General features: G+C 35.8%; 3 protein-coding genes across 5 annotated transcripts in view; all 3 read right to left on the reverse strand.

Moving 5' to 3' along the window:
• The window catches only part of LOC106881349 (zinc finger protein 665), a 5461-nt gene extending 3924 nt beyond the window's left edge, over positions 1-1537 (reverse strand). The window contains exon 1 of the mRNA XM_052969305.1: positions 1218-1537. The gene's annotated coding sequence lies outside the window, so the exon portion shown is untranslated. The remainder of the gene's footprint in view (positions 1-1217) is intronic.
• Positions 1538-4926: 3389 nt separating this feature from the next.
• LOC106881359 (zinc finger protein 678-like) overlaps positions 4927-13985 on the reverse strand; it is an 11838-nt gene continuing 2779 nt past the window's right edge. For 2 of the 3 annotated variants that reach the window (XM_052969314.1, XM_052969315.1), the window contains exons 2-3: positions 13607-13709; positions 4927-8577 (exon numbers count right to left, since the gene is read on the reverse strand). In XM_052969314.1, coding sequence (XP_052825274.1) covers positions 6350-7585 — 1236 coding nt within the window. In that variant the 5' untranslated portion in view covers positions 7586-8577; positions 13607-13709 and the 3' untranslated portion in view covers positions 4927-6349. Of the gene's footprint in view, positions 8578-9287; positions 12226-13606; positions 13710-13985 lie in introns of those variants that run through there. The other variant, XM_052969316.1, reaches the window with a different exon arrangement.
• On the reverse strand, positions 8555-13368 carry LOC106881350 (zinc finger protein 708). Its single transcript, XM_014931708.2, has 3 exons — positions 12981-13368; positions 12456-12674; positions 8555-8577 (listed from the first exon to the last, which is right to left on the reverse strand). The coding sequence occupies exons 1-3, from the start codon at positions 13366-13368 to the stop codon at positions 8555-8557; spliced, it is 630 nt and encodes a 209-aa protein (XP_014787194.2).

The following is a 13985-nucleotide window of genomic DNA, read 5'->3' on the forward strand; positions in this document are numbered from 1 at the left end:
TTGAATAATAGCTAATAAGGGGAAAAAGCCATCAAAATACTTGAATATTGCCTGCACTTGTTATTGGAGCTGGCAGAATTATTAATGCACCTCCACCAAGTGCTTCATTTCCTAGAAATAGCAGCCAAATCTTCTTCAAATCAAACTCAGAATTATTAATGCACCTCCACCAAGTGCTTCATTTCCTAGAATTATCAGCCAAATCTTATTCAAATCAAACTAGAGTTTGATTTGAATAAGATTTGGCTGATAATTCTAGGAAATGAAGCACTTGGTGGAGGTGCATTAATAATTCTGCCAGCTCCAATAACAAGTGCAAGCAATAGTCAAGTATTTTGATGACCTTTTTCCCCTTATTAGCTACAAAATTTTTTATCTGTTCTATAACACAAAATATACAAGTATACGAAGTTTGAAAGTGTTTCGGTACCAAAAACACTACGTAAAACATAAATGAAAAATGTTGCCCGTCAAACCAAAAAGATCCCAGTAAGAAACCATCAGCATACGGGAGTTCCTATTCTACAGCCGGTCTTAAAACACTTTTTGCTATGGTTCTTGGGAACTATAATAATTACAACGAATGCAAACAAAATACACTTCAAATGCAAAACACTCCCCACACACACACATCCTCTAATCTTCATTACGTTAATTTTTATTTAAAAAAAGGTTTTGGCAGATACTTAATACCTGATGTTCGAAGCATTTTTTTTTAAAGCATAATAAAAAGAGAGGGGTTGTTATAAATACGATTAAACGAATAAGCCGCACAAACGTATAGTAATGTACACATTTGTAAAAGCAGAATTTTTTTTTTTAAATGCTAGGTAATGCAGAGAGATTTAAAAAAAAAAAAGGATCAGATGTAATTAAGGACATAACAGGCGTACTCCAACTTCAATAGCGTATATTCAAGGTAAAAAAGTTTTTAAATGCATTACAGCTTATGAGAAACCCAACATCGCATAGACCTGGTGTGATTTTATGAGATGTTTTTTTAGTGGGGGAAAAAGTGTCATCAAATAAAGTAATAGGGCAATTATACAGTTTAGACCCAACTAATCCATCCAAACATCAGCTTTACTCTCGTAGGCTCACTGCTTTCTTTATTTTCTTTTCCATTTATCTTTCTTGGTAAAATACACAGAAAAAGGACACTGACTATGGTGATACATTAACCAGACTATAAACATTGATGCATTAATAACACTTACAAATAAACGGAGTCCGAAAGTGATATCTGGGAGATGTCCTGAATACAGTCTGATTTAGTCTACAAGAGTACACTAACCCTCGCGACACTCAAGTTTCTGATCTTGAAATTTCCTTTATATACGACAAATCATAAAGAAGACACCATCAGAATTCATACAGCTAATTATTAAAGACCTCTACCTCAGATAAACCTCATAACTAATGTTTACAATAAACAAGGGAACCAACTCTGTCATTATCTGAGAGATGTGTGTGTATGAGTGAAAGTGACAGGTAAACAGCTGAGTCCTTCTATTCTCCACTTCGGGATTAATGAAATTTGGATCTAGAGAACATCACAGATAGCTGACGGCAACGTGTTTAGTTTTAGTCTAAAATCACAATTAACTATTGATGTTGTTGATGCTTAACCTAAGGTCAACTCTAGAGTCGGACTGTGATTCAAAGTATTTTTTTCGTAGCTATTCTGTCTACCACTTTTTTTAAAAAATTAAATTAATAAGTATGTACTTCTAAGATGCTAGAACAGTACTTCTCAAAGTTTTTGTTTTTTACTGTCTCTCCTTTTCTTTCACTAAATATTAAATATACCACAAAAGATTGCTATCGAGATGATCGCCATTAAAAGACAACACATAAGTCATTTCATCAGTTTATATTATGTCAAAACAACATTCCGGTAATCTTCCAGTTTCGGGAGGTAAAAAAAAAGTAAATAAGAATACAAGGGAAATAACTTAACGTCTTACTACTATTATCCGTACTCTCCTCACCCCACCCGTTCGCGAGCGCGCATTCTTCATATTCGTTCACAGCAAGTTGTTTTACACCTATTACACTAATTTATTATTTTTATTTTTGAGCTCGGGTCAAACGCTTTAGTTTGACTGTTATTTCTCTATACTGGAAGATTACCATAAGTTGTTGTGCAGCCAGTACTATGATATTCAATCTCGTGTGTGATTTATATATAAACAGTTGACTTCAATCACGTGTGTGATTTTATTTATAAACAGCTAAAAAAAAAACATTTCAGAGTAGTACGGATAATACTAGTAAGACGTTAAGTTATTTCCCTTGTATTTTATTTACTTTTTTTCACTCCCGAAACTGGAAGATTACCCAACATTCCAAATACTAATACAACCAGATGATTCGCACACAATAAACAATTGGAAATGCTTTTGAAAATTAAGGTAATTAAAAGATGCATCTATCACCTCCTTTATCCCCAGCGCCCATAAAAAAATGTTCCACGCCACATTACCGGCTGAGGTGCTGCCCACTTTTCCAAAGTACTGTGTTAGTGATTTGAACGGGGAATTGGCTGCTATTTCTAGCATGTCAATGTAGATGTTCGTTCATTTGGGTCATTTAAAATTCTTAATGTTATGATTAACATGTTAAATATTCAATAGGAGAAAGAATCAACTTCATCAAAATCTGTTTACGCCATGAATAATCTTGAAGTGGAGGGACGATAATTAGCTTTATTTCAATGTTTGGCTATATTTGCAATGAAACGAGATATTTAAAAAACATTAATCTACCGTTAGATACAACGGAGAGCACCATGTCTTGCTCTGACTTCTTAGATTCGGCAGAATCATCCAATCCATGCCAGTACTGAGAACAGACATAAAAGGAAGAACATGAAAGAAAAAGTTATGTAAAATTTTTTGCCAGAATAAAGTGCAAAATTATAATTAAAATGGGGTTCCTCTGAAGAACCTCTGGAATAATGTTACTTGATAGAATGCATAGCTGAAAGATCAGGGAGTTTTTCCAGGTTGAGCCTCTTTTCTCCACAATAAGAGGTAACAGCTCTGGGTACTATGGACAAGTGATTAGAATGTTACAGGAAATAATCATAAAATAGATTCTTCAAGCCAAGCCAACCAGCAGGAGATTTAAGGGTGGTCCAAGAATGATATGGTCGAATAATATCCAGTCTCACTTGGGAAACCAACCAGAAAGTCTAATGATGTTTACTTCTGATAGGACACTATGGAGAGGTGCCTGAGGTCCTCTACCCAACAACCCTCCCAGGAATAATAGGCAGAGACAGGTGGGTAGAAAATTAAAATGATTAAAGGGAAATAATTTCAATGGGCCAATACCATTTATTACTCCTCTGCATGTAAAAATTTATCCAAGGATTTGCAAACTTTCTTAGACTGTACTATGTTGTTGAGGCCTGATAAACTGAAACATGTTCATAGTTGTCTTTCGTCTACAAATAAAATAAGAGGGAGTAGTTTTATACTTAGTTACTTATATGTTATTGAAATTGAGACATGCTCCAGTCAAATGATCTTGTAGACTTGAGACATTTTTTTTCTTTTTTAATATTTGCATTTGATGGAATCCTATAAGATATTGCAGTAGAATCTTCAGAACAAATAAAAAGTCACTTGCAGAAAACAAAAAAAAAAAAGGAAAAACTTATGCAAAATGATAAGTTACAAATTTATTTGATAGTTCACAATATATAAATAGTTATTATTAGGTTTACAATTAGGGTTAGGGTTATTACATCATTAATTGTAAGACTTTAATGGAATGGTAACTATTAATAGTAATAAAATAATGATACACATGCCTATTTGTAATTAGACTAGGAGTTAAAAATAATCTACAGTTAATTTACTTTAGATTAACTTGGGCAACTAAAGCCTTGTGAGTGGATTTGGTTGAAGGCAGTCTGTCAGTTTGCCTGCCTACCTGTCTGTGAGAAAAAAAAAAGGATGAAAGATCCTACCCAAGCCATAGGCTCATAAGGCTAGTTTCCTGGTTTCTGTGGCTAATACATTCCCTGCTGGATAGGATGCTAGTCCATCACAGGAATACTCATTTTTGCCAGCTGAGTGGACTGGAGCAATGTGAAATGGAGTGTTCTGCTCTAGAATACAACACATTGGCCAGTCCAGGAAATGAAACCACAAACTTATGGTCATAAGTGCAATGCCTTTAACCACTAAGCTGCATGCCTCCACATCTACCTATATATGTAGATGTGTGTGTATGTCTACTAGTAATGATACCATGTGATAGTTTAGCAGTAAAGATGCATTACCATCATACAAGCAGTATCACTTGTTTCCAATTTTCTGTTAAAACATGTCTGGCAATGGTGAAATATTGCATTGCTTGGAAATAAGGGTTGATGGCAGGAAGGGCATCCAGCTGTATAAAATCTGTCTAAATGAATTCCATCTGACCCATGCAAGAATGGAAAAGTGAACATTTAAAACAGTGATGAATACTGTCACATATTTTAAACAGCAAATCACTTTTGTGTGAAAGGCAACTTTTTATAAAAGATTATTTAGGCCTTTCTAAATGAATAAAGAAATATATAATGAAGAGTGATGAAGTGATTTATCAGGATGCATGGATTCATCATCATCATCATCATCGTTTAACGTCCGCTTTCCATGCTAGCATGGGTTGGACGATTTGACTGAGGACTGGTGAAACCGGATGGCAACACCAGGCTCCAATCTGATCTGGCAGAGTTTCTACAGCTGGATGCCCTTCCTAACGCCAACCACTCAGAGAGTGTAGTGGGTACTTTTACGTGTCACCCGCACAAAGGCCAGTCAAGCAGTACTGGCAACGGATTGATGACAAAAATTGAGATCAGTGATTGTATGATGTCTAATAGATTTGTCCAACTCATGATATAGAAAAACTGAAGTTCACACATTGATGAGGACAATGATTCACAACTTATATTTTTTTATTAACTAAATGTTAAAACATACAAGTTTACATTGTTTAACCACCGGATCTCTGGAGTAACATTATTCAACAGGGTTCACAGCTCGGAGATCAGGGATTCTTTCCAGGTTGAGCCACTATTTCTCCACACTGAGAGGTCACAGCTCTGGTACTATGGACATGTGATCAGAATGTTCTGGGAATGAATCACAAGGCAGATTCTTCAGGCCAAGACAACTGGCAGGTGACCTAGGAATAGACCCAGAATGAGATGGCTGGATAGTATCCATAGACTCAGTTGGTCATATTTGGGAATCCAGCTGGAAAGTCTGATGATGGTTGCTTCTGAGATGATACTATGGAAGAGGTGCCTGAGGACTTTAAACCCATGATCCACCCAGGAATAGTGGGTGGAGAAGATGGATGGATGGATAAATCAGCCTTGATATCAAATGCAACACTGTTTTTACCAAATTTCTCAAGGATGATGAACTACTGATGAGTATCATAATAATAGAACAAGTCCTCAATAAATTTGATTCTATGGAAGCAAAACTAGTGGCTACTGAGGAGGGAGATGGACTGAAGTTGTCAAGCCTCATGGCATTGTTGATCTGGAGTGATTGGCATTTCTTTTGTACTTGACATGTATATGTGAATGGTAGAAAGGATAGGAAAAGTTTGCAATGGGGAGTTGGATGCAAACTGGGCAGCAAATATGGAAGTTTTCACAGAGCCATCAAAGTTAAGGGGTAGTGAATAGGATTGAGGATTCTACAAACTTGGTAAAAATTCTTTATGAAAGGACCAGTACTAAATACAATCTAAGAGGGTAGTAAGCTTCAGGCTGGGAAATGAGCAAAAGGTATTTTGCTTTATGGTTAGTAGTCTAGCATGAGGTGCAGAAGCACGTGAAATCCATCCAGTTAGTGGTGGTCAGTGACTTATTTTCAGGCATTGTTAACTATGTTCCTTGCCTTAGGTGTGGCAGCGCAACTTTGTGTGAACCATTTGGATGGAAGCTTTGAGATGTGTGGGATGTAGAAGGACATCCTTATGAGAATGGTTTCAATGACCTGCTTAGCTTTCTGGGATTGGTTAGAGGTGCAAAATAATGCACAATCCAATATGTGCAGAGATGTCTGAATAAACTCATAACATGAGTAAAGACTACATGTAAAGAATGTTTTGTTTAGACACAAATCTGATAGAGATACACTCTCTTCTTCATCTGTGGTTCAGAAAGATTAATTTTGTTTTAGATAATAATTTACCATACATAATCATAACGATATGGTTTTTCTCTCGTGGGAACAACTCTATACCAAGATACATGGCTACTTTTAGAGAACAAGTTCATGTGAATTAAAAAGAAAATCTCAGAGGATGATATGATTTAAAATGGACGTCAGGGACTGTGTTTGTCTCCTGTATGAGTATGTTCATGTTTGATTACCTGATACCTATAGGAGAATGATTTACCACAAATATCACAGCTGTGTGGCTTCTCTCCTGTATGGATTTTTTTGTGTCTGGTTACATGATTTCTTTCAGAAAATGATTTACCACAGATATCACAGCTATATGGTTTCTCTCCTGTATGAATATGTAGATGTGTTGTTAAGTGGCCACTTTGAGAAAATGATTTATCACATATTTCACACTGATAGGGTTTCTCTCCTGTATGAATACGTACATGTTTGCTTAAATTATTTCTTTCAGAAAATGCTTTACCACAAGTATCACACTTATATGGTTTTTCACCTGTATGAATACGTATGTGTAGTGTCAAGATGTATCTCTGAGCAAATGACTCACCACAGATATCACAGTGATATGGCTTTTCTCCTCCATGAATAAACTTGTGTGAAGTTAAGTTACTTTTCCGAGAGAATGACTTATGACAGATATCACAGAGATATGGTTTTTCTCCTGTGTGAACCCGTTTGTGCTTGGTTACTTGGTGTGTATCAGTGAAGGTTTTACCACAGATATCACAGTGATATGGTTTTTCTCCTGTATGTATGTATTTATGTGTAGTTAAATGACATTTTCTAGAGAATGATTTACCACAAGTATCACAGTGATATGGTTTCTCTCCTGTATGTATAAATCTGTGTGCATTCAAGTGAGATTTTAGAAAGAATGATTTATCACAGATATCACAATGATATGGCATCTCTCCAGTATGAATGCGTCTGTGTTGGGTTACCTGGCTTTTATCAGTGAATGCTTTATCACAGATATCACAGTGATATGGTTTCTCACCTGTATGAATATATTTATGTCTAGTTAAGCTGCCTCTTTGGGAGAATTTTTTCCCACAGACATCACACTGAAGTGAGTTTTTTCCTGTATGAAACAATTTACGAGATGTTAATAGACTTCTTTGAGATAATGATTTATTACTAATATCGGATTTGTATGATTTTTCTCCTGTATGAATACGTTTGTGTCGGGTTATTTGGCTTGTATCAGTGAATGACTTACCACAGATATCACAGTCATATGGCTTCTCTCCTGTATGAATATATTTATGTCTAGTTAAGTGACTTACTCGAGAGAATGATTTACCACAGATTTCACAAAGATATTGTTTCTCTCCTGTCTGAAGAAGTTCATGTTGAGATAACAAACTACTCATAGTGAATCTATTACAACAAATATTGATAATATGAATTATATATCCTTGGTGAATCAATTGATTTCTTATGATGAAGGACTTCACATTGATACAAAGATATGATTTATTCAGTTATTTTCAGTGTCTGAACACAAACATCAATATTTTCTTTCTACATTTCTTCTGAGACTTAAACAATTTCCTCTTCAAAACCTTCTACTTCCATCATATAGCACAAAATTATTTTTCCTGCTTTTTTTAATGTGATTTAGAACATATTTCTCTCACTATATCTTTCCACCACAACACTGTTGTCTTTGACATATTCCGAAGATGTTTCAAACAATCGATAACAAAATTATAAATAACAATATAATCACTTCTGAAGTAATTGATTCAAGAGAATTAATTAGAATAGAACTCAATCTTATAATAAAAAGTTTGTAAATTAGAAAAAAAAAAAAAAAAAAAAAAAAAAAAGAACCAATAATAGCTAAAATATCTCTACTTGTCAACACAGATCCATACAAACATTCTTGTTCATTCAAATACTCAGTGAATTATTCAATCCAGCACGCATTTCAAGGTAGTTGATATTTATACTGAGGTTAGTTTCAGTTGAAAGGAAATCTTTCACAGTATTTGTAAATGAAAGATGAATGCTTGATAAAAAAAATTACTATATACTGTCAATAGAAGGTATTTGGGAAAAAGGTAGATTTACAAAGGTGTGTGAAAAAAATGAGGAAGATCAGATTTCAGAATGATGTGTTTCTAAGAAGTGGTGATAAAAAAAAAACCCAACGTAACTGGTGATTTGCTGTATTCCAACAAATCTGTGTTTGTTTCATAAAATATGCATTAAAATGCTGAGGATGATGATCTTGATGAATTCAACCAAGGATTTCTGCAAACATATGTTCTTCATAAAGTCTTCCTATTATCTTCAAAAATTGATGAACATATTGATGCATCTGAATTGTAAAGTCTTCAGGCCCATTTCACATGATATCCTGAAATAGAAAAACAGTATAATATACAAGATTATTTAATATTGGTTTTAAATTTTGGCACAAGGCCAGCAAGAGGGGGGGAGGAGGTAAGTTAATTACATCAACCTCGGTGTTCAACAGGTACTTATTTTATCAACTCCAAAAGGATGAAAGGCAAAGTTGATCTCAGCAGAATTTGAACTTAGAATGTGAAGACAGGCGAAATATTGCTTAGCATTTTGCCAGCATGCTAATGATTCTGCCAGTTCACTGCCTTAGCTAAGGGTTTTGTCCGGAATGCTGATGATTCTGCCAGCTCAAATAATCTTTTCTACTATAGGTACAAGGCTTGAAATTGTGAGGAGGGGGCAGGTCGATTACGTCAACCCCAGTGCTCGACTGGTACTTATTTTATCGATGCTGAGAGGATGACAGCCAAAAGCAATTACGACAGTATTTGAACTCAGAACGTAAAACCCAAAGAAATAAAAGTAATGATGATTTCTTTCATTTGCCACAAGGGTGACAATACAAAGACAGGCATGAAGAGCGAGGATTTGCATAGAATGGAATGAAGAAGAATATAGGGTACCACTAAAGCAGCACGGTCCCGGACGCGCAACTGCGCGTTCGGGACCGTGCTGCTTTAGTAGTACCAGAATATAGGAAGTATACGTGGTATACCATTAACAAATGAAAAGAAGTACACATGATATAATAATAATACTTACAAACCAAATAATCCAAATGTAAAATATTGGTAGATGTCTTTTTACTGTCAGATTTAAAGTCTACGAAGGCAAACTAAGTGTCACCCGTACACAAAATATCACGATTTTGAATTTCTTTACCCACAAAAAAATCATAAAGCAGACATTAATAATGCTTTTGTGTCGACAATTATTATTAATTCCTACACAAGTTCACCTGACATCTGAATAAATAAGTGTATTTATTCTAAATAATGTTTGGAGATTATCGACAATAAGCTATCAGGGGAACAAACTCTTCCACCGCGCGCGCACCTGTGTTTGAGATAGAGAAACAGAATGAGAGAGAGAGAAAGATAAAGAGGGAAGGAGAGGAAAAGTGATAAGGGAGGCAGAGAAGGGGATAGACAGAGAGAAAGGGACAGACAGAGAGAAAGAGAGAAAATGGGTAAAACAGATAGATATAGGCGCAGGCACGTCTGTGTAGTCGAGAAGCTTGCTCTCGAGTCGTGCAGTCTTGGGTTCAGTTCCATTGCGCGGCACCGAGAGCAAGTGTCTTCTACTATAGCCCCAGGTCGCCAAAGCCTTGTGAGTGGATTTATTAGACGGAAACTGAAAGAAGCCCATCGTATACACACGTGCGTGCGTGTATGTGTCTTTGTGTTTGTCCTTCACCATCGTTTGACAACCGGTGTTGGTTTGTTTACGTCTTTGTAAAGGATATCAGTAGAATAACCCGGGGCTGTTCAATACCTTGTGAGTGAATATGGTAGATGGAGACTGTGTTGAAACCTGTCACATGTGTGTGAGTGTATTTGTCCCCATCTCCACCACTTGACAACCAGTGTTGGTTTTTTACATCCATATAACAGTGAATGGGTGAAAGAAGTTAATAGACTAAGTCCCACACTTAAAAAAATAAATAAGTATTGGGGATGATTTGTTCAACTAAACTATACAAGACGTGCTCCAGCATGACTGCAGACCAATAGTTGAAGCTAGTAAAAAAACAAAGAAAGATATAGGATGGAATTTTTTGTCTTTAGATTTCTTTTGATAAAATGTGATGTATTTACTTTTAAATAATGTTGAGTAATGTATGTGATGAATATGAAAACAAATGTGACCATGTAATTACTTTGTGATTATTTTGTGATTAAATAACAGACAAAATAAAACTATGACAGATTTATAGCAAATCAAAAACCTCCTTATTAACAATATACTGCAAGCATGTCGTTCGTTCGTTCGTTTAACGTCCGCTTTCCATGCTAGCATGGGTTGGACGATTTGACTGAGGACTGGTGAAACCGGATGGCAACACCTGGATCCAATCTGATTTGGCAGAGTTTCTACAGCTGGATGCCCTTCCTAACGCCAACTACTCAGAGAGTGTAGTGGGTGCTTTTACATGTCACCCGCACAAAGGCCAGTCAGGAGGTACTGGCAACGGTCACGCTCAAAATGGTGTATTTTATGTGACACCCGCACAAGAGTCAGTCCAGGGGCACTGGCAACGATCTCGCTCGAAAATCCTACAAAGGCCAGTCAGGCGGTACTGGCGACGGCCACGCTCGGAGGCAACGAAACCTAAGAACATGTGAGTTATTTATTTGACTGTATACTTGACTGTTATACTTGACAGACAAGTATAGAACTCTCTTGTAGGCTCATAATGCATTCAAGGATGAACGGCAAAGTCAACCTTGGCAGAATTTGAACTCAGAACGTAAAGACAGACGAAATACCGCTAAGCATTTTGCCTGGATGTCTATATGTGTAGTAACAATACTGTTGTAAAAGTTTGATAGTTGTCATAGAGACTTTAGTCTCTCTATCACCTTTCAACATAATTATATATGAAGAGACAATAGAACAATTAACAGTATAATAAAAAAGGTTTTATTTATGATGATGCTTGGTTTCACAATTCCTGTCATTCAGCTTAGCAGCCGCTGATTAGGTTGTAGTTTGGTAATGGAAGGTTAAGGGCTTCCTTAATGCCTGCCAGAGAAACAAGTAGCTATCACCATCAAAGGCATCGAGGTGAAGTGGTAATTCGTTGAGGAGCGAGGAGTTGTCACGTAGCAGGTCTGAGCTCAACTGCCTAACAAAAGTGAAACTCTCTCTTTAAGAACCGTTTTACTACGCATGCACACTCGAGGGGCTTCCGGTGGTGAAGTCCCCTGCGCATGCGCAGAATAGTACTTCCTCAATGGCGGCTATAATTTCGCACCACTACACTGTCTTGGATGAGAGAGCTGTATACTATTGTAGGTTTCACTTGAGCTATATAGTAGCTTAGTAGTTATTGGGAGACAAATATTTTGTGACCCCAAAGATACAGGTCTGTCTTTGTAATATAGCTGTTGACATGTCGAAGATATGTGATTGTAATGAAGACATGTGATCATCAGGGGAGATCAGTATTGGGGAGGTCTAGCGTTTGGAATAACCTTGAGGATTCTAGTTGACAGAAAATGTCTAGCACAAATATCGCAATGGTCATTAGCATTTTTATATATGTTTGTCTACACTGGCATCGGATGAGTCAATTAAAACCCAACTTCTCAGTAAATGTTCTCATCTATGAGGACATATAAAATATAGTTAAGCAGTTATTTTGCCACAGATTTCCTGTATACACAAATACAGACACTCTGATAAGTTTGAGATAAATTACAATTCTGACAGAATATTTTTCAATAAATATCAATATATAGTTTCCCACTTCCCCTCATGTTCAACTTTATGGGCAAAATAATGGCTAATTTGAGAGAATTAACTCATGTTTTTAGCTAGATGAATAACCACAAATATCAATGACAGTTTATCTTTTGCATGAAAGACTGTGTTTAATTACCTGAAATATATAAGGGTTTTAACAAACCACAGATATGCCCTCTCTTTAGTATATATTAGTGTCTGATTAAATGCCTTTTTTTGAGTGAAAGCTTTATTACAAATATCACTAGGGTGGTTTTTCTCCAGTATGAGTACGTTGGTGTTTAGTTAACTGATTTCTTTCAGAAAATGATTTACTGCACACATCACACTGATATGGCTTCTCTCCAGTATGAATACGTTTGTGTCGAGTCACTTGGCTTCTGCCAGTGAATGATTTGCCACAGACATCACAGTCGTATGGCTTCTCTCCAGTATGAACAAGGTGGTGTGTAGTTAGGTGACCTCTTTGAGAAAATGATTTATCGCATATATCACACTGATAGGGTTTCTCCCCAGTATGAATACGTACATGTTTTATTAAGGGACTCCTTTCAGAGAATGCCTTTCCACAGATATCACACTTATATGGTTTCTCTCCTGTGTGAACACGTATGTGTGTAGTTAAAATATGGCTGTAAGAAAATGATTCACCACAAATATCACAGCGATATGGCTTTTCTCCTGCATGAATATTCTTGTGTGAAGTTAAGTTACTACTTCGAGAAAACGACTTCCCACAGATATCACAATGATATGGCGTCTCTCCTGTATGAACACGTTTGTGTATTATTAAGCTACAACTTTGGGAGTATGATTTATCACATATATCACAATGATATGGCTTTTCTCCTGTGTGAGTATGTTTGTGTATGGTCACGTAAGCTTTTTGAAAGAATGATTTACCACAGATATCACAGTGATATGGCTTCTTTCCTGTATGAATTTGAATGTGTTTATTCAGATTATTTTTCTTAGAAAAAGATTTACCACATGTATGACAGTCATGTGGCCTCTCTCCAATATGAACATGTTTATGAGATGTGAAAAGACTTCTTTGAAAGAATGACTGACCACAGATTTTGCAGAGATATGACTTCTCTTCTCTATGAATACATTTGTGTTGGGCTCCTCGACTTGTATCATATGGTTCACTACAGATTTCACAGGGATAGGATGTTTCTCCTGCGAGAATATTTTTGTGATCAGATAATGCATTGCTCATAATGAAACTTTTGCCACAAATATTGTTAGTATGAACTATTGATCCTCCAATAATTAATTTATGTTCAGTTAATTGATTTCTTATGATGAATGACTTCACACTAATGTCACATAGAAATGGTTTCTTCAGTATCTGATCACAGCATTTATACATATGTATATAATTACATTTTATGCAATTTCTTCTTTAGAATTTCTATTTTCATCACATTATACGAAATCATTTTTCATTCTTTCCTTTACCTTATTTATAAGAAATATTTTTCTCCCTATAAGTTTGATATCACAGTTATCTTTGTCAATTTCTGAAAATGTTGCAGAAAAACCAAACAAATTATTTGAGTTAGTTGTTCCAATAGGATTAATTATGATAAACTTAAGCCAAGATTTACATGTAAAGGTTTCCGTGTATTCTTCATAAAGTCTTTCTTTCCTTTTCAAAAGATGATAAATATGTTGATGCAGCCAAAGTGAAAAATCTTTATATCCGATAACCTGAAATAAAGAAACAAATTCATGTATAAGAGTTAATTTAATACTAAGGTTGAAAGTTATAAAAACAGAAAAGAACCCAAAACAGTCATGTTTATACATTGGAGTGAAAAGGACTATCTACGCATCCTTAAGTAGAGGTACATACCTCTCTCTTTCTCTCTCTCTATATATATGTAGTGGATCTTGCATGCATGAAGTGGATTCGATCCACCATAGCCAAATTTAAATTAACACTACAACAGAACTTTTCCCACGGTGGAACAATGGTATATATAT

Source organism: Octopus bimaculoides, chromosome 7 (assembly GCF_001194135.2).
Source record: "Octopus bimaculoides isolate UCB-OBI-ISO-001 chromosome 7, ASM119413v2, whole genome shotgun sequence".
NCBI classification, from domain to species: Eukaryota; Metazoa; Mollusca; class Cephalopoda; order Octopoda; family Octopodidae; genus Octopus; species Octopus bimaculoides.